Below are 23,182 nucleotides of genomic sequence, written 5' to 3' on the forward strand. Positions count from 1 at the left end.
TCACTGTATAAAATATGACACTAAGTCGAGACTAAACGTGTCTATGTTATTGTTCACTGTATAAAATATGACACTAAGTTGAGACTAAACGTGTCTATGTTGTAGTTCACTGTATAAAATATGACACTTAGTCGAGACTAAACGTGTCTATGTTATAGTTTCATTTATCATGTCTGGATTATGTGATTTATGTTTCATTGCTTGTATAATGTATTTAACAGATTAATGTTAGTAACCATGGCAATCCAAGTCATCTTCTTTATTGCCATACTCGTCATCATAACCGTCGGCGTACTCAAAATCAGGAAAATGTCACGAGGTAGGTACTTAGCACTGGCCACTATGTGAAATATTATCAAGTAAATTTGATGATTTACTATGATTGAAATGGTAAACGCATTGCTACTCTACTTAGCATATAGTATAACTAGCGCTTGTGTTTTTCAGATTTACCAACTCGGCGTGGCAAGGATGTTGGCAAAGATGAGGAATGTTTACTAGGTACAGTATACCCTCATTTTGAAAATTCCGTTTCATAAACTGGGCATATATCAACATACATATCCATTTTCGTATGGAAACACAGGCATGTTAACATACACTGAGTATATATGGTTATTTGTCAATAGTTATCAGAGGTGGAAATGATGCAATTTTAGATGCTACGCCATTTAAATGAGCCTTAGTCGTTTTGTCACTTTTGAAGTAGCGTTGTGAATGCATAATTTAAGATGATAAACATACATGTTAAGGCTTTATGCTACCTAACCTATTGTATAAACAATTTGTGTAAAAGTTATTGCCCTTCCATATAACTCTTCTTTGGAATTATCTTATAATTAGAACAATATATATGTGTAGGTAAGTATTCTTATTTTCCTTATAATCATATTATGTGTCTTAACATCCAACTTACCAATCAAAACAGACAAAGGTTCTTTCTTATAGAGAGGAGATTAATGCCACAATCAGGTAGCAACACCCCTAAAACAGAGGATGGCTATGCATTTACAAAGTCATCTAGAGAAAGAACGTTGTATTGAAACATTATGTCGATAAAGTTTCAAGGAAAATAAAGGCTATCACCACAACTACGATCAACAAATGTATATGAAGGCTTTAGTTAGCTTGCAAGTTCCACAAGATTAATAAATAAAGACTTTTTTTTCTATTTTCAACAAGTTGCTAGTCCTTCGGACAACGACACAGAAACGGCAAGGATAAAGAGTGCATATGCATTAGATAAGTACGGTAAGTAGTCTGTGTACAAACTCGCAGTGATAGTGTGTATTGTAGTAACGGTCACTATGATTATCTATGTTATTAGGACCGTGTCTATAGTTAAGTAATTAATTAGTAGTCACTTCTGTTTCTTATATATTTAAGGGAACATTGCTTAAGTTATATAAATATATATATATCTCGTTTTATGTACAGCTATTTAATCTGCTTGCCTTAAATATAAAATAATCTATTGTGTTGGTATTTTTTCCAGAAAGTGAACAGGAGTTTGTTTCTTTGTATCAACCAGGTAAATATTAAAATATATGCATATTATGACATTTCAGTCTATTTAAATGAAAATATACAGTGGTTATCGTGACAATGGTTTCGATCATCCTAATTGATAACCATATAAGGGATGCTCTGTAATAGGAATAGGAATAAACATTTTCAATGAACACATTAAGCACTTCATAGTGAGATGGCTTTATATTACATTTAAAACTTGTTGCCAGATCCTATTAATATTCATATTAACCTGTGTACTTATTATATATGACGTATGAAATAAAATATTTCAGGAGCATCACATTGTAGATATTATAACGGGAAGTAGCTTCGTTATTGAAACAGAGTAATCATATGATCATGATGAATTACTATAAGATACAGTTATTCTTAAAATCTTTATTCATTTGTTAAGGACTTGTTTTCTCTTTAAGCCAATGGAGATTATTTTTTTTAAAGTCAAAATCGGTGATATAAATATTTTCAAAAAATATATTTAAAATCGCAAAATACAGCAAATCTATCAATACTTTAATGACAGTTTTGATGATAATTGCCCTGCCTGCATATATTAAAGAAAAAATGTTTTGAATGACTACACTTGCATTATGATTGCATGTGTATTTTGTGAAGCTAACAAGTCCAATTGTATTCATAGCAGTATAAATGCATTCTGATTTCGACGAGGGAGGTCATGAAGTTATCTCCTTTCCAGAAGATATGCTGGTTAAGTTTAAAAAAAAAAGGCATTTGTAAACCGTTTTTGCCACTAGATGAGCAATTATCTTTAAACTGAAGGTTTTCGTTTCATGCAAGCAGGCATTCGCAAAAAAATAAATAAAAATATTTGTTGTGAGTTTTAATTACCGTATAATTATTAACTGTGTTTTGTTTTGATTGCAGTAACCATGGAAACCCTGTACCCCGACATTAACAGCAGGCCTTGTACACCTACGGCACCACGACCGTCAATATTGGACTTCCGAAACAATTGCTAATCATAGTATCCCGTGTTCGTTTTTCAAGATTTCCTTTTTCGATATACATGTCCTCTCTATCCTAAAAACCGCCGTCGCTAGGCTGATACCTGTCCATTGAATATTACATAACCCTCAATACTCGCGGGGTTACGCTCATCTTCGCTTTCTGCAACCTTAAAATATTTCATGACAAAATTGAAGGCCATCTTGTGGATGAAACGATCGAAAAGACTAATTTGATCCTTTGATGTACAGCGAAAACATATTTCGGTCGAATAACGGTAAAATTATCTGGCTTTGAATTCGGATGGTGCTCCTGTGTAAACTTCAAAGCACCACATAGCAATAATTTAACAGATAATTTATAAAAAAAAAATACAATCTCAGGTAAAAAGCAAAGCACTTTTTCGTCAAAATAAAAATAATTATATATATATTCGTATAACTACATATCGTAACAAATGTTGTTCGCAATATGGCCATTACATATTTGCTTATCCAAGTATCTTTCTATTAAAACATGTTCATCATTGTGACTGTGATATATGCATTGGTTAAGAGTTGTACATGTATATGTTAACTTACTTCACTATGGCAGCTTTTTTTACATTGTATAGTCTAATAGAAGATAAAGTAACGTTTAAATGGCTATCGAAGTTTTGTATTGTTTGATATACACCACATACTTCATGTATTTATCACGTAAACAATATTTCACCATTATCATTAAAAAACGAAATTTTAACATATAATTTTATGTTCTATGTATATATAAATAAGAAGTCCACATAACTGGCAATGACCTATACAAACGGGGATTGTAAGAAACAAGAATTTTAGTTTTGTGTAAACAACGTTACTTAGATTTACAGTGATGGATGTGTCATCAGTAAAGTGCAAAACAAGGCCTGTAGGTATTTTTTAACCGTTGGTCGGTATATGTCCAATATACAAAACAACGAATCCTTGTGTACGGCTTATGTGCAAGCTACTTCGTGTCGATGACAACAGAATTTCTACAAAAAACTATGAAATGGTCATCTAGAAGAAGGAAAGGATGGTATTCAAGTGTATATAAATTTATAGATTCCATTGATGGTCATCCTATACTCAATGATCAGACATTAGCATACAAGTGTGCTACAAAACATTTAGATTTAAATTAAAAAAAACTAGATGCGGAGGAATGGAGGAATCAACTATTTATTGACACGAGAAATAGGAGGAATAGTAATAAACTTAGGACATATTGAACTTATAAAAACTCTCCTGAAGTGGAACCATATGTTTGTCAAACTCAAACTGATCTGAATAAAGTCCAAGACTGGTGTAATGAGAATAAAATGATTCTAAATAGGAATAAAACAAAATGTATGGTTATTGCCACAAAACAGAAACTTTACAGAATAGATGATGCTCTAAGCCTAACATTAGGTCAGGAATGTATTGAACAAGTAAAGAGTGAAAAACTTCTTGGTGTAAAAATTGACAACAGTTTATCTTGGTCAGATCACATAGCATCTGTTGTTTCAAAGATTAACAGTGGTTTGGGTTTACTTCGACGCATCCGTCAATATTTACCACTTTCAGCTAGACTTAAATTTTTTCATGCATGTATTTTTCCCCACTTCATGTACAGTAGCACAGTATGGAGCGGATGCTCTTTAAATCTTCTACAAAAACTGTCAAAAGCGCAGAAACAAGCTGCAAGATTACTGTTGGATGCTCCATTTGATACACCATCAGTAGAAATGTTTTCTTCATTAGGGTGGTTACCAATTGGCGAATATTTGAAATTCAAAAGAGGTGTTATGGTGTACAAATGTATAAATAATCTAGTTCCAGGATATCTTTCTAATCAATTTAATTTGTCTACCAACAGATATACTTTTTTTTTTTTTTCATTCATTCCTTTTTATTCGTTCATTCATTCTGACAACCACTTTACAATGAATTCATTATAATAATAAGGATAGTAATAGTCAATAGAAATGCCTATGCGTATCACCGTGCTGTGCTATCTTATAAAATATATGGTAAAAATTAGACCATAATGATTTGATTGGTTATAAACTAAAGATGTATGGTTTAACTGAAACCCTGGGGCCCTGTATTTAGTCCTCATGTAAGAGGTTTCTCATTCATTCATTTGTATTCATTTATTCATTCTAACAATCACTTCACTATGATCAATTATAACCTAAAGATGTGTCGTGAAAATTTAACCGCATTGTTATGATTTAAACAAACTACAGATGTTTGGTAAAGCATTAAACCAAAATTGTATGATTAATTATAAACTATAGACCTATCGTAAAAAATAACCTATAATGGTATAAATAAAATAAACAAACAATGAATGTTAAAGCAAAACCATAATGGTTGGATTTATTATTAATTAAAGACTTATGTTAAACATTAAACCATATTGGTATGATCACGGACTTAGATAGCCTCTAATTCCGTGTTATGATTTATCATAAACTAAAGAAATATCGTAAAATCAAACCACAAGAGAATCATAGTAGTTTGAAAAGTAATAATTGGTTACATCGAAATAGTAGTTTAATAAAACGAAATAAACAAAGTGTGTACATGTCAGAGTGGGGGCTCCGTGATAACGTTAACTCTTATACGTATAATACAATTTACAACTTTGAGTAGAATGCTTGGTATGAGAACAGATTTTTTTTTTGTATAAATTAACTGAATACAATTTTACTTTTTAAGCATTGAACGAAATCTTTGTTTATCTGTTCGCTTATAGAGGTATTATGGACAATTAATATAATTAAGTAACAATTAATACGAAACATCATGTAAACTGTTGTAAATAGATTTATCACGATGAGTTTCTGTGTAGTGTTGAGTGTGAATAACAGCTGTGGCTGGGGTACTATATACATTTATACAAAATGGTCACTTCGAATTGTGTCAGATGTTATAGGAAAACAGCTATCCCGGTGAATATTAGAGTATATTACTAGCAACCCGTAGTTGATGTTGATGCAGCATACTATGTTTATTTTGTGAGTGTAGGATCTGAATGTAGTATTTACCTCGATGGCGTTTTATACTATATAAGTGTAGGATCTGAATGTAGTGTTGACCTCGATGGCGTTTTCCCTTTGTAAGTGTAGGATCTGAATGTAGTGTTGACCTCGATGGTGTATCCCTTTGTAAGTGTAGGATCTGAGTGTTGTGTTTTTTGTTGTTGTTTTTTTTCAAACATTTTACTTCCCCAGCACATTTATGATACTGCCGAGGTTGGGGAGCCCCGGGATCAGCATCTTCACAATCATGTGTCCTCATACAAGAGGGCTATCATACTTTCTTTCATACTTACTAGTAATTATATCATTATTTCTTTATTTTTTCACTGCCTTAGTTAATATTTTTACTTACATTCAAACTTACATTCAAAGTTACCGTACACATTATCCTTACATACATATATGCATACACTCCCTTTGCCGCGCCTCCAGGTGGATTACCCTGTACTGGGCCTCACTTCCGGGACAAGTCGGCCTTGACCTTGGCTGTGTGTATTAATAGTACCAACAGATATACTAGATCAGCATCCTAAAACTCTGTCAAGGTACCCAAACACCGTACCACATTTTATTCCAAACACTTTTTGGTACAAGGGAGCCAGATTTGGAATAATTTACCGGTTGAAGTACGACTCTGTTCCTCCTTGACAAAATTCAAACAAAATATGATTGGTAACATTAAGAATGCGGTTTAATTGTCTTTTATTTTTACTATTATACTTTGTAGATACAGCTTTGATTTGTTTAATTTTCGCTATGTTAGCGTGTATTCTGTCAATTTTTAGCTTTTGCTACATTAGCATATATGTTAATTAGACAAATTGTCTTTTAATGAAAACCATAATGGGTTAAGCACGGAATATGTTTCGTTGCTTCTGTGGTAATATTATTGTAATAGTATTGAACAACCGTTTAAATTATGAAATAACTGTGATATGAATTGGTGTTTTAGTAATACCAACAATTATTTTATGTACATTTATTTGCTGTGATACTACTTCGTCTTTTAACCAACCAATTTTACTAACAGAGGACCCTGTGGAAGATTATCTTTGCTAAAAAGGTTTTGTATCCTCAATAAATAAAGTTTATTATTATTATTATTATTATTATTACAAGCTCCTGAGAGCTTATGTTAACTATGACATATATTCAACGTAAAATAATGATTCTTGTATCTTGTATTTTGATGTAACATTCCACTATGCTTTTATCCGATAGTTTTAAGATAAAAAAACATACACGCAAGCTTTTAATCACAATAAATAAAAAACTGACGTGTATCGAACATTAACAGATTAATACCGTATGTATTGAGACACTGATGTGCTAGAATACAACACAAGGTAACATTCGGGACGTATATATATATGAACATTGATGTATATTTCAATAAATAGACAATTATAACGTTATGATTAATTTGACAATTACTAAATTAAACAACAACAATTATACAACAGTAAGATTATGTCTTCTTATCTTTTATATAAAATCATCCTATCTTACCATGCACGGTAATGTATCAATTGGGTATTTCTGTGATTGACATTTATATATATTTCATATCACTTACCGGTACCACAAGTTCTATGCTGCCATCTACTACAGCAATCGCACTGCAGTGGTAACTGCATGCTGTTCAGGTCGAATAACACTGTCGCACTCTAAACAGTTCGTCAATGCTGGTCTCATGGTTGAAAGTCTTATTCAAATTCAAATGATATGTGAAGAATTTGTTATACATTCGTCCAAGTATTACACCCTCTGACCAATCCCGTTAATTGTTGTTTTAATTGAGTCACTCCGAGGTACTCTGTTTAAACAAGAAAGACCCTCTTCCCATATCTAAATTATTATTAGTTAATATTGTAACTATTTTTTTCAAATGCTATTCAATAAGTTTTTTAATTAATTCTTTTCTCTAAATAATTAAATTAAATTGAATTAAACACTGAAGTAGAAAACACCATTGCAAAGGTATTTGAGACTGAGGAGGGTTAACTATCAAGGAAAACACAAACACAATTATAATGTTTTTATCTGTACAGTGCATGTAACTTTATTAACATAATATCAAGTTATGTACCTGTATTACGCACTTGTAGTACTTGCAGTACTATACAGTATATACTATACTAGTCTATACTATATATAAAGTGGGGCCGTTTTAACTAGGGCCGTTTTTACTAGGGCCGTTACTGCAGTGCGGCCGTTTTAACCGTATACCATCCTGATTATGTTGCGAGGTATTTCCGGGTCACGTTCTCGTAACCTTCCGGTTACGTAAAAAATGCAATTTTACAAAATCTTGATAATTTATTAATTAAAGATAGTTTAAAGAATAAACGAGTTAACATAAACAATATTAATACATTGTAAATATTATTTTCTTGAATGTTTGCGAAGCAGACGACGTTTGATCATAATCTGGAAACTAGACCATTTTTTCCAAAAAAATGTGTTTTAACATTTGAAAGAAAAAAGTTTGAACGGGAAAAAATAATTTTGTTCTTTTATGAATTAATGAAAGTGATACAGAAAGGAAATATAGTAAAAACATGATAGTAAATTTATCAAAAAACATCATCCTTAGAGAGTATGTTCTGGGCACGATCGTTTAAAAGCTTTACAATACTTTAAACTCTTTCAAACGCGCATCAGCTCGAGATTAGGTCCTGTTTACAAAATGGCGACTGGAAGTAGCAAGGCAGATTAAATTGGAATTTAAATCGCGTATATTTCGGCAAGTAAACATTGTTCACAAAGCCCATGTGGTCTGTTCATCTAATTTAGTCAAGATGTACTCAGAACAGTCGTTGTTTAGTCGCTAGGGTCATTCACCAAATAATTAGTATTATTATATAAACTTATTGTAATTATTGTCAAAATATACAAAGATCACATAGGCGTGTAGTTTCATCATTTCGCAGTGTAAACTTACCCCTGGCAATCGAGACCGGCAGGTACTCCAGACCGTCTTTACCATTAGTTGAAAGACATTGTTGTTTGCAATACATGGAGATTGTGACTGTTTGGGGACAAAGAAGTGGAGACCTATAGGAGAGGTTAAGAACTCATCCTTGAATAAAGGAAGGGAGTGTCTCTCTTTTGAGCTGAAAGGTGGGACACAAAGAGAAAATTATAATTTTATTTTTTCTTCAGTAGGGGAAATGATCATTTCCATATCTAATTCAGTAAACAGTTGATATCCTCAATGGCCGTCTTGACTTCCGATTGGTTTATCTTCTGTGACTTTTCATATCCATAAGGCCGATTTTAATATTTTATATATAAATATATATAGCACTGACCAATAACTTTAAAGTTTCAGACATACTACAACGTCCTCGACTTCTTAAATTTCACCAGTCAAATGGCAGCCAGACTTATTATACTCTCGTGGTCCTGAACGGGAGTTATCATTGTTCTTAGTCCAAGGCTGCTACTGTCCTCTGTTTCGATGATATTTTTTGCCCGATTCTCAATACTTCCCGATCAATATTAACCACACATACACATGTCTCTGTCATTGCCCTCGCCAAATATTGCTATTTAACCCTTTCACAACTATTGACCATAACAGCCGCATCCAGATCAATGCATGGTAGGGTCGACTAAAGTTACATAAGGATGAAAGGGTTAAATGATTCGTGGCAACAAAGTCTGAGATTGCCTCTATTATCTCAAGTTAGCGGAAACAAACTATCCAACTTCTTGTCAAGTTGAAATAAACAACAGAAACTAATTGTTGTGTACAGGCCCATTCGACCTCTTCGTTTATGAGCGTTCATTTTTCCAACTTTCAAATCTTTCAAATTCATCAGTGACTACAGCAGAACAAAGACCAAATTGCCACTGATATCAGGGTTGTTAATATTTTTCTTTGGAAATGAGACGAACTTCAAAGTAAATAGCGTACTACGTCAAAACGTGCCGACCTTAATAACATTTCGAAAGGCGAATACTAGTTTGGAATCTTTATATCCTGTTTTTTTATGTTCTACAGTACTAATTTAATCATCGGTTGTCTCTAACGTTATCGAGTGAATACATTGGCTAGCGTTTAACTCTTAAGTCACAATTATACATTGTCTAACAATTGTTTTTCTCAACGATATATTCATCTCTCGACGAAATGTCAAAACAAGTCTCTTGTTCGACCTTCTCGACGTCACATTTTTACATTGTCTACCGTTTGTCTCTCGAGTTTCGACGTCCTAGTTATGAATACATTTTTGTTGCAATTGGTTAAGGCATTGTCTGTTTGTCTCGCGACGTAACATATACTTCTTCTTCTTCCATTTACTGCGGCAGATCTCATAGATATGGGTGCAGTTGCCGCAATTAATAATATTCTACAATGTCTCTCGCGACGTAACGTCAATATATGTCTGTTGTTTGTAAAATGTATACGTTGTCTACCGTTTGTCTCTCGACGTCCCAGTTGTTCATACAATTTTCAAAGTTTGGTTCTACGTGATGCAATACAATGTCTAAAGTTTATCGTTAAACGTTCTGTTAATACATTGTCTTTTTTGTCTTTCGACGTCACATATATTAATGGTCTACTGAGTCTCTCACGACGTCACATTTATACACTTGTCAACCGTTTTTGTCTCTGTTAAGTGTTTACCACTTGTCTCTCTTGATGTCACATTTTTGCACTGTCTCACCCGAGCCATGTATTACATACGTGTCTGGTCTAAGGTTGTGTCTCTTTAAGTCCCATTAAAACATGGCCAGTTGTTTGCATACATAAGTCTCTCCGGACGTTCCGGTTATTCGGCCTTCTCTCCGGACGTTCCATTTATACGGCCTTCTCTCCGGACGTTTCGGTTATACGGCCTTCTCTCCGGACGTTTCGGTTATATATTGTCTTACGTTTGATCCAATAGGACATTATAATAATTTGACGTTAAGATTGTATCCTTTTATCAGCCAAACATCTCCATAGGTTAAGTACGGTTCGAGTAACTCAAAATTTTACATGGCTTAAAAATGTTACCATGTACAAATCACATCTCAATCAGATAATTTTTTCACCTATTTATTACACTTTATCAGCGTGATGTAAATCATACAATGCCACTTCTGTCCCGACATCAAAATATCTGACGTCGCGCAATTATCATAATTAATATTAGATCACCACACACTATCCAAAACACATGTATTTGAATTTAGCTAGTACAGAACTGTAAATAATAGTATACATGGTAATAAAGAAATTGATCCATTCATCTGAAAAGAAAGGAAAATGTGTATACATTTACCAGCTAAATTTAATATATGTAGTTGGAAACGCCCCATTTCTGCTAAATGTGACCTCCACTTAAGGCAGCACTCTCCGTTATTATTTCTCTATATAAAGTGACAAACATCCTGCCAGTCATTTTTTTAGGATTCGTAACATGAAATTCTTTATCTATAATTCGTCTACAATAAAATCTAAAATACTACATATCAGTTTTTGTTGCTTTTTCCTTTACTATTTGACACAGATTTTTTTTAGGAAATACTGGAAATATTTCACATCCATTTTTATCTTCCTCTAAAATAACGAATTCTTTATAAACTGAACATAAATTGAAAGTTACTTAAGAACATACAACTTGTATTCATAGGTCTTTTTCATTGTTAATTGTATTTTGACTTTTGACCAATATGTCTCTTCTTCATTCATCTAGTACACCATAGCTATTGCCCATGGAGAATTCGTTGTGTTACTGTTTTTATTTGTTGCAGTTATCTTCCTTATCGGTTGTATTACATTGTCAATCTATTTCTTTTTAAAGTAAATTTCCTCTAAAATTATTTGAATATTTATTATATCAAACATCATGGCCACCAATGGCATTTTTTTTTTTCGAAAGAAGTATATATTTGCATACTATCAGAACTCACTGTAAGGCTTCAATTAAATTGTACATTCTATTTCTGATAGATGTCTATTATCATAAGGAGAGTGCTACCTATAATTGATCTCATAGGCTTATCAAAATATCACAACTGGCATTCCACTGTCTTACTCATTATCTGTACATTACAAATCCCTGAACCTAAAGCAATTAAAAAATCTTTATTTACAATGTAGAGAACAAAAACAAAAAGGCAAAGCTCAAGAAATCAGAGATCAATCTGAAAAAATCAACCCATAATACATAACTACACTCATAAACATTTAACATTTATATATGGCAGCTCATTGCATTGTATGTACAAGTATATAACATCAAAACAAAATTTTGAAAATATAGGCTAAATTGCTGGTTGCCTATTACAAGGTACCCGTTCAATGAGAGTTGATGGAGTGTATACAATAGAACTTTGTGGTTGTCACCAGATTGGGTGTATCAAGTTCCGTAATCTTTTCAACATATGATCTTATTATAATATTGGTTCTCAATTTTTTTATTTTTTTTTATCACCATGTACTTCCATTAATCCTATTACAAGTCAACAGAGACTCAATTTCATTTACATGAACGAGAATATTAACATTGGAAAAATTTGTTTCTCATTAATATTATTTATGTATTTATATACAGCATTAGGAATTCTGATATCATTAAAACAAAATCTTACATGTTAATTCCAATCAAGGTGTTGGAGAAATCTGTTACTTTTGGGGTATTCAAGACAATCACCAACGGTAACAAAAAATGAAAATAGTAAATAGCCGTTTGATAAACCTGTTACATTATGGAACTTGATACATTTGAAATTTACTTCACAAATAGGAAAATATTGCTGCAGGAGGTGTTTTTTTCCGAAAAAAAATCTATAAAAATTTACAAAATTGTTTATACTAGCTATGTAGGTCTGTGTATATATATATATATTAAAATTACTATTGACTCACACTCAGGGTCAAACAAGGGTAAAACAAGGGTAAAACAAGACAAACAAGGGTAAAACATTTAACAAATAAAAACTTAACAAAGGATATATAACAGCTACTACTAACATTGGTAATGGTTTTGTTAGCTGTCATACAAGTTCACTTTACACAATTCCATCTGAAGTAGGTATGTCTGTGTACAATGTTATCTGGGTAACTGAAATCAATACAATTCAGACAACAACTTAAAAGGACTTATAACAGAGTAATTATTTTTTCAGAAAAAGTTGCAAAATGATAATTGGGCAATTTATATTCTTATGGAAGATTTCATTGGCGTTTTTCAAACTCAAATCACTTTATTGGATTATTGCATATACAATCTTTGTCTAAAGTTCTTTTATATTGGTTTTTTAGCTTAACCCTTTCACTCCTATGTAACTTTAATTAACTCTACCATGCGTTGATCTGGATAAGTCCATTATGGTATACAGTGGTGAAAGGGTTAAACCCATTGTAGAAATGTCTTTGTCAATGAATTTGTACAAACTCTGTTGATTGAGATTTACAATATTGGTCCCTGGCAGTGGTGTTTGGTTTTGATAGATTACACCCTACTTTTAGATAACATAGTACGACATTTCTACCAACCACTAAAGCCATACTATCTCATTAATATATCCATACTACCTTCAGATAACAATTATATTATACTTCATCTTACAGATGGTCTGATTATATTGATCACATGAAAGGGAAATAATACATTTTGTTTCCTCGCATGCTCAAATTTCCCTGGTCATATTTTCCTTATTAAGAGCCTCTCTAGAAAAATAAGCAAGAGACACCAAACCTGCATTCTGCATGACTGAAGCAGATAACAACATTAGCTCAAAGGCCTCCCCAACTTCACTGGTGTTATTATTTTATTTAGTTATAACAAAATATTTATTTCCTTTGCATAGCGGAAACATGATTCCATGTCCTCAAGATGAATTTGGAGAAGAAAAGAAGGGCAATAAATGTAAAACCTCTATATATTACTAACCTCTGGATACCAATTGATATAGATATATGATCTTCAATTAATAATAACCCTTTTAAGATAACATAACATACAATAACTACATACAGATAACAAGTATCTAGAAAGATACTGATATGTCTATTTTTAAAATAGAACTGTGCATTTTATGATAACAAAACCAATATACATCAACATCAATCTACAAATCAACAACAATGCACACATCTTACAAAGAAATAATTACACTAAAGAAAAATCACAACAAAAAGTTGTCATTTTGAACAATTGCTGGAGTGATACATAACAATTTAATATTAAAGCAATATATTGCTGTATGACTGCTTAATCAATATAAGATAAAATGTCCAAAACCCTGATTTGTTCTTTTATTAAACGTAATGATAACCTTAAGAAAATTGATAGTAACAACAAAATTACCATCCTTATTCTGATCATGTATACTGTTATTAATATTGCCATTTAGCATACAAATCACAATATTTTAAAAACAAATGTACAAAGTTTCTAGTCAATATAGAAATTGACCAAATAACATCAATAACCGATAAAACAACAAAAATATAAAATCATTATGAACTGATAATCAATCAAAGAAGAAGCTGTAATGAATTCACAAGCTTTCAATTTTCTTTAGATTGTCACCTTAAGGACACTTTCCTCAGACACATATTATGATGTACAAAGCATGTTACCATATATATATATCAAACTTGTTATGTGCTTGAGTTACCTACTTTATCTGTGATGTTGGTTATATTTATATACATATATATATATATCCTGTACATCATATTGGAGCATTAGAGTTAAACACACCTGATATGTTAGAACTATCTCCCTTCAACTATCATTTCTTGATGTACTTATTAAGTTACACGGATCGTCAGATTTATCTCCTTTAAACATATTTATTAGAGTTATCTCCCTTGTAAACTGTCCTCGGTTTACCTCTTTAAAAAGTACCATGAAAATGTATCTTCAATTCATCAATCAAATCAAAATTAACCTATTTATAAAAGTATTCAACACATTTCCTCATTGATAACTCTTCAAAAAGGAGATGCACACAATATATTTATTCTTAGTTAAGCAAAAGCACTTGTGTAAGAAATGTAACATATATACATTTTTGTATTTGTTCTGATCTTCATTACAACACTTTATATACCTTTTTATATTCCCTCTGATTATTGTTATTAAAATGAAAATCTTGTTTTAAATACCCTTCTTGGTTATCATAATTAACATGAAATATTGTTTTATAATCAAACTGAGTTTACAAGAAACCAAAGCACCGCAATAGGAATCAAATTATAAATAAATCACAAAAAATATATAAAAGTTTCTCGGGTATCATAGAAAACATATACAAGTTCTAGTAAATGAAAAGTTTGCAACACAAAAAAAGAGTGCTGTACAAATGTTGTGTACAAAATATGTATATATGTATGAAGTAGGTACAGTAAAACTAGAAATGTTTGCCAAAAGTTATAAAACTTCAGCAAATAAAGAAACGAAATGAAATCCTGAGCACCCTATTCGTTCTTGAAAGTGAAGTCAAATTCAACAAAAGAGAAAAAACACTGTTGAGTAAAACAATCTGAGGGTGAACTTATCAATAATCTGGAAGACAAACGTTAGTGAAGCAAAAGTAATGTCAGTTTAGGGTAAAGTGAGACTGCTATTCAAAATTATAGCTACACAAGGCCCCATATTTAACACCAGGCTCCACATTCATGAAAATATTCTCATGCTCAGGCTCAAATTTTTGTGCCTAAGAAAGTGCCATCTCACTCAAACTTGGAATGAACAAGCGGAGTAAAGTATCTTGCTCAATCCTACCACCAGACTACCGTGCCTCCCAGATAATATTATATAAAATCTATGAAAAAGATACATTTAAAGTATAATGTATATATATGTAATAAGTTTTAGAAAGTTAAAGACTAACAATAACAATTCCCTGACTACTGTATGTACAGCTCATATAAAACTTGACCCAGTTATTCAAAGTATCAGATGTGTACACATTCACATTTATACTAACCAGTGATTTAACATATACCTTGCATTAGAAAAATGCCAACACTACATCAACTTATGGAAGTGGCAGAGCGTTGGAACAATCAGAGAAACAAGAACGATTTATTGAAAGTGTAAACATGATGAGAGAGTTGTGATACAATTAGCCTCGCATGATTCAGGTCTTACTTTGAACATTTCCACGTGAAAGTTTAGCATGCCGAATGAAAAAAAAAAGTTCATTGGAAATGTTCTACTCAGGGTATGTATTGTACCAGCTTAAAGTCAAAGAAAAAATAATCTCAATGCACAAGAACCTGAAACTGCGAGTGAGGTAATACTAACAGTTTAGTCCTGATCTGGCTACATGCAGTATCTGCTTTGCATAGGAGCCGACAAAGAACAAACCTTTTGCGTGGGGTTGTGAGCAGCAGCTTTGGGTTTCGGTTTATTCAACAGCAGAATAGTAAGTATCTAAGATTGACAGAGTGGCACTATTCACTATTGAATTAAGGACTGACCATAATCTGCTTGAATACCTCTACAGCAAACAGTCAACAACATGTACGAAAATTGTACAATGGGTGCTATGTATGCAACCAAAAAAGCATTAGGTGAGGTACATTTGATACCGAATATTATAACTGTCACTGTTACGTTCGAAAACGTAAAAAGTGAGAAGTTTAACCAAATGACTAAGATGTATATATTCGTTTGTTGCAAAAGAAAGTCACACCAGTTTCTTTGACAACTTAAGAAGTGAAACGAGCATCAAAGTATGATCAGAAATTTCAATATGTTAGAACCTGGCTAGCATCTTTGCCCATATGAAAAGCATTTACCTCCACAAAGTCCGATATTGGAATGTAAGTTCTTAAGAAGAAACTCTGTAGTTATGTATTTGGTCTAGCCAATGAAGGACATCATGATATCATGTGAATGAATCAGAGGCAGGTATATCAATAAGGTATACATGTACACCAGAATAACTGATTACACAATCATATCTTAGAATAACTGGGTTCTGGTTCTAAAAACCGGACATTTTAAACATAGATTACTGAAGAAACAATGATAGCTTTTCCATCAGCTGACATGATTTGACCAGGACCACCTGCTCGATAGCTGGGTAAATACATAAAATGTCCTACAGGTATCACTAGGATATTCAAAACATGAAAATTACAACTTGTTGGTTAAGTTGCTTTTTAGAATTAATTTGGTATACAGTATCCTATGGTAAAATTTAACTGATTTCGATTCAAAGTAACTGTTTCCCAAAGACTAAGTTTCTAATTACAGAATTAACAGGGATAAGATCTTTTAAAATCTAGAACAAGAGCTTATCGTTAATAAAATATGGTATCAAGCTTCCTGCTTCACAGTCGAGCGCCATTTCTAGGGGACGGGATATGTACAAACTTTGCGTATGACCAGTCCTGGTTTTTCTTCCAACCAGCGGACATTTTCTTTATTTTCTTTCGTAACTTTTGATGTCTGACCAATTGGGTCTGGATGTCTGTCACCCTGACCCTAGGGACCTGAAATAGGGCAGCTGTAAACCCCATACATGTTGACCACAGACCAGCGTGGATGACCTCCTCAAGCCCTTCTCCTTGCCATAGACTCCAAGCAAATCTACCTAAAACATAACACACAAAGAGAAGGTTATACACTTGCAGCCAAACATCATATAAAGTAAATCCCGAACTAGAACCACAAAGCACCTGTTACAAACAGTTACTCAAACATAAACAGAACGCCTCCATTGCTCCAGAAACAGGTCTTGTTGCTACAAAGGGAACCAAGCTTAGTAGTCAATATGATTTTCCTTTAAAAGTCATCAACCTATAATTTTCCAAAGATGGAAATGCTAACAAAAGGTCACAGTTCAATTTTGAATTTAATGTACTGGTATGTAACAGTTAAAGAGAATTGAAACATAGACATGCCATGCATGGATTACTGGAACAATCTGACATAAAAAAAAGACATGAATACTGGCTGGATGATGGAATGTAATATGTACAATACCCAATATTGTATCTGGATTAATAATTTGACTGAACACATTGCATGGGCTTGGTTTGGTTTGTTTGTATTTTACGTCCTATTAACAGCTATGGTCATTTAAGGAAGGTGTCACCTGTGGTTGTGGTGAAGGAAAACAAAGGTATCCAAAGAGAAATCACCAACCTACAACCAGTACCTTGTGACTGCCCTATGTAGGCCTCAGACCAGCAACCCAGCAGCTAGTGAGGACATTGTATTGATCTAATCTACAGAGGTGTTAGGATCAATCCAACACGTCCTTATATGACCATAGTAGGATGTTAAACATGTTTTTTCTCTCGATTTGTGGCAAAACTACTTATGTTTTTGCTGTTAATAACATGTCGGTTTCGGTTATTGTAATGTAATTAATAAATTAAAGCAGACTAGAGTTAAAAGATGTTAATTCTTCATTTCATATTAAAATCCATATCAATGCTTCAAAGTTCTATAACTGCTTAAAGATCAATATTTTCTTTGAATGTTGAATCATTATGATGACTGAAATATGTTGTCAACAGCCAAACTATCAAACATTTGTGTGATTTCAACCAATGAAGCCTGGGTTTTGGCCATGTTGTGCTTGAGTTACCTCCCTTATCTGTGATGTTGGTTAATCACATCTGATATGTTAGAATTATCTCCCTTTAACTATTATTTCTTTATGTAACTTATTAAGTTACATCCTTTAATTATATAAACAGTATAACTTTTATCTCCTTTAAACATATTTATTAGAGTTATCTCCCTTGTAAACTTTCAACCATAGCAACAGATGAATGTCCTTATTAACCTCTGTAGATTGCATACAGTGGTATACAGGTCACACGCATGTAGCTGTTGACGAATCAATGATGACACGTACAGTATTACAGTTCACCGAGGCTTATTCAAAACACAGTTCTCCAGCTGTATGCTCTAATGATTTAGAGTAACATATGGTCTACTAACCAATTAATCCCTAACAATTATCGATTACATGACAATATTACTGTACTAGTAAGTAACGCATGCAATTATTGTTAAAAGATGTGTCGATCTAAACCCAAAACTGCATTCAACAATCTTGTAATAGCCAGATCCCTGCTAGTATATATCATTAGGTAATGGGTGGGCTGGTGGATGGATAGGGGGTTTGTATCATTTGTCTGCAATTTCTTTGACAGCTGCACATGGTTTGCATATATATCTGTATCAATCCAACACTCAGAGAGTACCTCAAACAACCTGTAACCTCCACTTCCTCAATTACATCATAAACATGTACAGTTGTACACACCTGTAGCCTCGCTGATACTTGGAGGTGGCTTTGCCATGATATTGTACATTACCTATAGCTAATTAAAATGAAGTTACATCTCTAAAGCAAAGTATAGGATGTTGTTGATTGGATAAATTGATTTCAGAAAATTTACGACAATTTCGTTTTCGCAACTTAGTGATCAAACTTTGCAAATTGCAGGAAATGTGATTGGTAGCCTGAGCGGAGTAATTGTATATTGACAGGTGGGCTGTATAGGTGAGAGTCTTGTTTGAAAATAACATTTTGGATACAGTACTTTACAAGGTATTTATAGGGAGGTGGTCTTTATAGACAGGTAATCGTAATACTTACCAACGGATATAGTGCCCACAGTAACAGAGGCTGTGTTAAAGAACCGCACTTCAAATGTACACTTCCTCTCAACCATCTCTAAAACCGTAGCCAATAGGACATGACACCCCTCTAACATGTCCAGTGCATGCTGGGATCGATGGGCCAGTTGTTGCGAGTCCCGAACAGGAACAGCGCTTCTCGACTCCTTAGCCTCCATCATGTCAACCATTCCGTGTTGCATTGCGACCACCACTTTTTGGATGTCTCTTATCCATAACAGCAGTTCCTTTAGCTGATCTTTTGCTCTGGAAGGTATGACAATAACATCGTCTGCAGCCTTCTTACAAACGTAGGATGACAGCACAACATACAGGGTCTCTGACACGGTCACAATGAGACTCTGTAGGCATGGCAACCAGCCAGGCACTTGGACGGTGTCAAAACTCTCTGGTGTACATACCGTACGGAGGCGTTCAAGAAATATTTGGGTCTCCGACAAGAAAGATTGGTTTTCATAGAAATGGCTATCATGATTTTTGAGATGCTGAAGATGATTACAAAGACATTCGACAGCTAGCTGTTCCTCCGATGATGGTTTGACCAGACTGTGGAGTCCTAGGTAAAACAAACAGTTTGACAAGTTAATTGAAATGTTTGTCAGTTTTTTGTATAAAAGTATTCCATTTGTAATGAAACTGTCTGATTTTGAAAAGAATTTCATTATTTAATGTTTTTATTGTAAAACTTTTCCCATTAAATAATTCTATCTAAACAGATACATATTCAAGTGACCACTCAATATTTTGTTGTATTATTATTATTTTTTTAAACTTATTTGACACTTTTGACCTTGAAAATGGATCAAGATCATTCAACTTAATAAATTGTAACTTGAGTCATCCACTTCAGCAAGCTACAAGTCAAGGACTAAACTAAGGTCTTATATTTCTGAAGTTTTTCAACATATTCCCTATCAATGACCTTGAAAATGCATCAAAGTATTTTAATTTGATCCCAAATGACAGCACTGCCCTTCACCCAAGCAATATATATAACCTCGCCCAGTTATATCAGACCAATTCATCTAGTCATCATTATATTTGGAAACAATGCAGATCTATTTATAACTATTTAAGATATATAGATCTGATCTAAGATAGTGCTGCTATTTATGGATCAGAGTGCAGAATTTCATTAATAGAATTAATCCTGTTTGTAAACATGAAGTCACCTGAAAAAGTATGTCTGTTTTGTCATATACCTGGCTATCTTATTAAAGACAGAAATAATTACCAGGTATTTAAAATTCAGTATTACATATTTCTGTTTCAACTTTAAAAATCACTTGAGCGAATACATTTTGGAAGCAGACCAAGGGCGTGTATCTAGCCCTTGCTTGAAGTGGATTTATTAAGGGATAGCTAGGTCTGGCCCGTAGCATATTTTTGGTAGGATGACAAGCTTAAGCAATTTTATTTTGTTTGGTTTTACTGTTTGAAATTTTGGTGGATTCACCTGTGTACTGGTCAGCATATAGGCAGCTACACGCCTGAAGACTTTACATTGCGATATTCATGGTATTGCATACATAAATAATTCAGTTTTTTTCTCTCTAGAATTATTCGCGTAAATAATTTGCCATATAATAGTAAAATTATTAACCCATGACAGTGACTTAGTGGCTATTAATAGTAATTATTGTTCTAAAGACTGATATCTAAATAAAGATTAGCATATGACCTACTGTTATGTGTTATACAGTAGTGTACATATGCATATTTATAAATACCGGTACATGAACAATGTATACCAGGTACATGTATATTCCAGGTAAAGACTATAAATAGCTCTATATATAGTCAGCAATCATGCTAATTTTGGATTACAGGTAACCCTTAAGCAATGTATGACTGATCATGTGTATACAATATACGAAAATAATTAACATTATTGTTAATTATTGTCTAAACATGCATTATTACATGTAAGGTGTTATATAAATATAACTACATGTATTAGTATAATAGAGACTCATAACTGTCACATATGGGCACTGCATGGATACAAACAGAGGTTCGCTGTAGACTTGCATGTATTACCAGTGATCTTTCTACCTCTTTTCAACAGGGGCATGTGCCTTGTGACTTTGGGAAAATGTCACATACAAAAAAAAAACATTTGTGAAAATAAGGTGACTTTGTAATGATTTTGGGAAAATATTTATGCGAACTGGCTTTTCTAAGGCCCCAAATTCACCTAAAAAACACTGATCATTTGTGTAAAGGTTCAACAAACCGTCTAAATGAGGCAATAGTCACCCGAAATTCCAACACTTATTAAAAGACCTTTTCAAAGACATCAAATAAAAAGAGGAATTTACAGAGCATAACATATTGTCTAATACAGGTATATATGAAGGTCATTTTAGGCATTCAGTTGGGTCACAAAAGAGATTAAGTCAGGTGAAATGGGGTTTTTTTTCATGAAGATATATTAGCCTTAATGCCTTATCATTGACTATGTTACCTTAATTGGCTTTGTACCCTGTGCTAAATACTCAAGTGCAATATATTCAAATTACATACAGTTTTAATTGGGGGTCTTTGAGTGCGACTTGGGAATTAAGTTGAAATTAGGGTGACTAAACCATCTTTCAGTCGGCGTCACGTGTTGGAATCAGAACCTTGTAAATAAAAATAATATCATGAACCTGTTCTGTAAATATTTTCCTCCATGATACAATAACATTCGTGCCATTACAGAAGTTTAAATAAATAGTGCATCTAACCTACTCAACCGCATAAACCTGGCCGTGTGACATCAAATTAAAGCTGTCAACTCAAATTACTGCATTTTAAGACAACGGTAGGCATAGAGATTGACAAAGATACAACATGCCAAACTCAAAGCACGTACAGGTGCTGGCCAACCAGAGACGTATATATGTGTTATATACGTCTCTGGGTTAACACAAGAGTATAGGATGATGTTAGTATAATACCTATATCGACCTATAATTAAATCTAATACACGTTACATTTACACATCTGATCATTTATTGTCTTCTGTGTAACAATTAGCATCTGCATTACGTTAATTAGCCTACGTACCAGTCTCTGTCATGGTTTCCTCACACCATATATGGGTACCCTATGGGTACCCGTGTACATGCGTTAGGGACACCACCACGGCTGAAAGGTGTGAACAGACCGTAATCTGACTGACCTTCTGCTGTTAACACGCAACACGGACACCCTATCGAGGGAGATATCCGCTATGATAGAAAACGTATTACTTTATTTCATTATAAAGGCTGATACTAATCGTGTTTTTTCTGATAATGTATGCTCTAAAATGTTTTAGATACGCATTTCTGAAGTGTCGTGGGAAGTGAACACCTTTATTGAAAGTTACCTGTGTCACATACAATTATTTCGATTAATGGTCCCCTTTTACGCAATCGGTGTTGGTGCTAAAATATTACTCTGAATTTCTGTCCGGTACTTTGTAATAGAAGCTGAGGTCTTAATTTTAAAAATTGCTACTATGATCACGGACTTATCTAATTCCGTGCTTTGATATAATCAACACAAAGCAAAAGAAGCCGAAAGTCGGAACAAGGTCATAGCAAGTGAAAAAATCACCGTGTCGCTTATTTTGGAAAATTCACAAGTTTGAGGATCTTTGCAGACAGCTCACTTGAATCAATGGAAATCCGAATGACGAGGAAAACTTAATTATAAAATAAAAAATAAAAGGGAGCTTGAACATTACTTTTGGCGAAAATAAAGAATAAAATAAATAACACTTCTTTCCGGTAACGGTTATATTCGACAGTTTGGTAAAACCGTAATTGCTAACTTATTGCTAGCAGTATTGTAATATATAGATTAATTGGAATATTAATCTTGGACTGGTTCTGCCAATGACATTGGGGCACATTCGGCCCAGGAGTCAAGTGTTAAGTCGGCGTGAAAATCTGACGTTGCATCCCGTTGCGTCATATCGCTGTATAAATCAGAGAAAACTGGACAAGTTCCGCCTATGTCAGGCGCGTAGCTAGCCCCTTTACCA

At 33.3% G+C, this 23,182-nt stretch overlaps 2 protein-coding genes across 3 annotated transcripts in view; one reads left to right on the top strand and one right to left on the bottom strand.

Moving 5' to 3' along the window:
• Nucleotides 1-2,859, top strand: part of LOC110460244 — a 15,642-nt gene extending 12,783 nt beyond the window's left edge. The window contains exons 8-12 of the mRNA XM_021513058.1: nt 222-319; nt 448-501; nt 1,183-1,251; nt 1,496-1,531; nt 2,416-2,859. Of these exons, the coding sequence (XP_021368733.1) occupies nt 222-319; nt 448-501; nt 1,183-1,251; nt 1,496-1,531; nt 2,416-2,510 (352 nt within the window). The 3' untranslated portion in view covers nt 2,511-2,859. The remainder of the gene's footprint in view (nt 1-221; nt 320-447; nt 502-1,182; nt 1,252-1,495; nt 1,532-2,415) is intronic.
• Nucleotides 2,860-10,592: 7,733 nt separating this feature from the next.
• LOC110460239 lies at nt 10,593-22,366 on the bottom strand. Of its 2 annotated transcripts, none has more exons than XM_021513043.1 (3): nt 22,219-22,366; nt 19,127-19,723; nt 10,593-17,101 (listed from the first exon to the last, which is right to left on the bottom strand). In XM_021513043.1, the coding sequence occupies exons 1-3, from the start codon at nt 22,229-22,231 to the stop codon at nt 16,839-16,841; spliced, it is 873 nt and encodes a 290-aa protein (XP_021368718.1). In that variant the 5' UTR covers nt 22,232-22,366; the 3' UTR covers nt 10,593-16,838. The 2 variants fall into 2 exon arrangements, with proteins under 2 accessions (XP_021368718.1, XP_021368717.1); XM_021513042.1 differs by lacking the exon at nt 22,219-22,366 and adding an exon at nt 21,819-21,865.
• Nucleotides 22,367-23,182: the final 816 nt, after the last annotated feature.

Source organism: Mizuhopecten yessoensis, unplaced genomic scaffold, assembly GCF_002113885.1.
Source record: "Mizuhopecten yessoensis strain PY_sf001 unplaced genomic scaffold, ASM211388v2 scaffold10333, whole genome shotgun sequence".
NCBI lineage: Eukaryota > Metazoa > Mollusca > Bivalvia > Pectinida > Pectinidae > Mizuhopecten > Mizuhopecten yessoensis.

Coding starts and splice junctions, on each gene's coding strand:
- LOC110460239 (XM_021513042.1), bottom strand. CDS start 21,843: ATGGAGGAAAATATTTACAGAACAG. Junction 19,724..21,818: donor GGAAAATATTTACAGAACAG/GTTCATGATATT, acceptor TGTTTTACCTAG/GACTCCACAGTCTGGTCAAA. Junction 17,102..19,126: donor TGTGGGCACTATATCCGTTG/GTAAGTATTACG, acceptor GTTATGTTTTAG/GTAGATTTGCTTGGAGTCTA.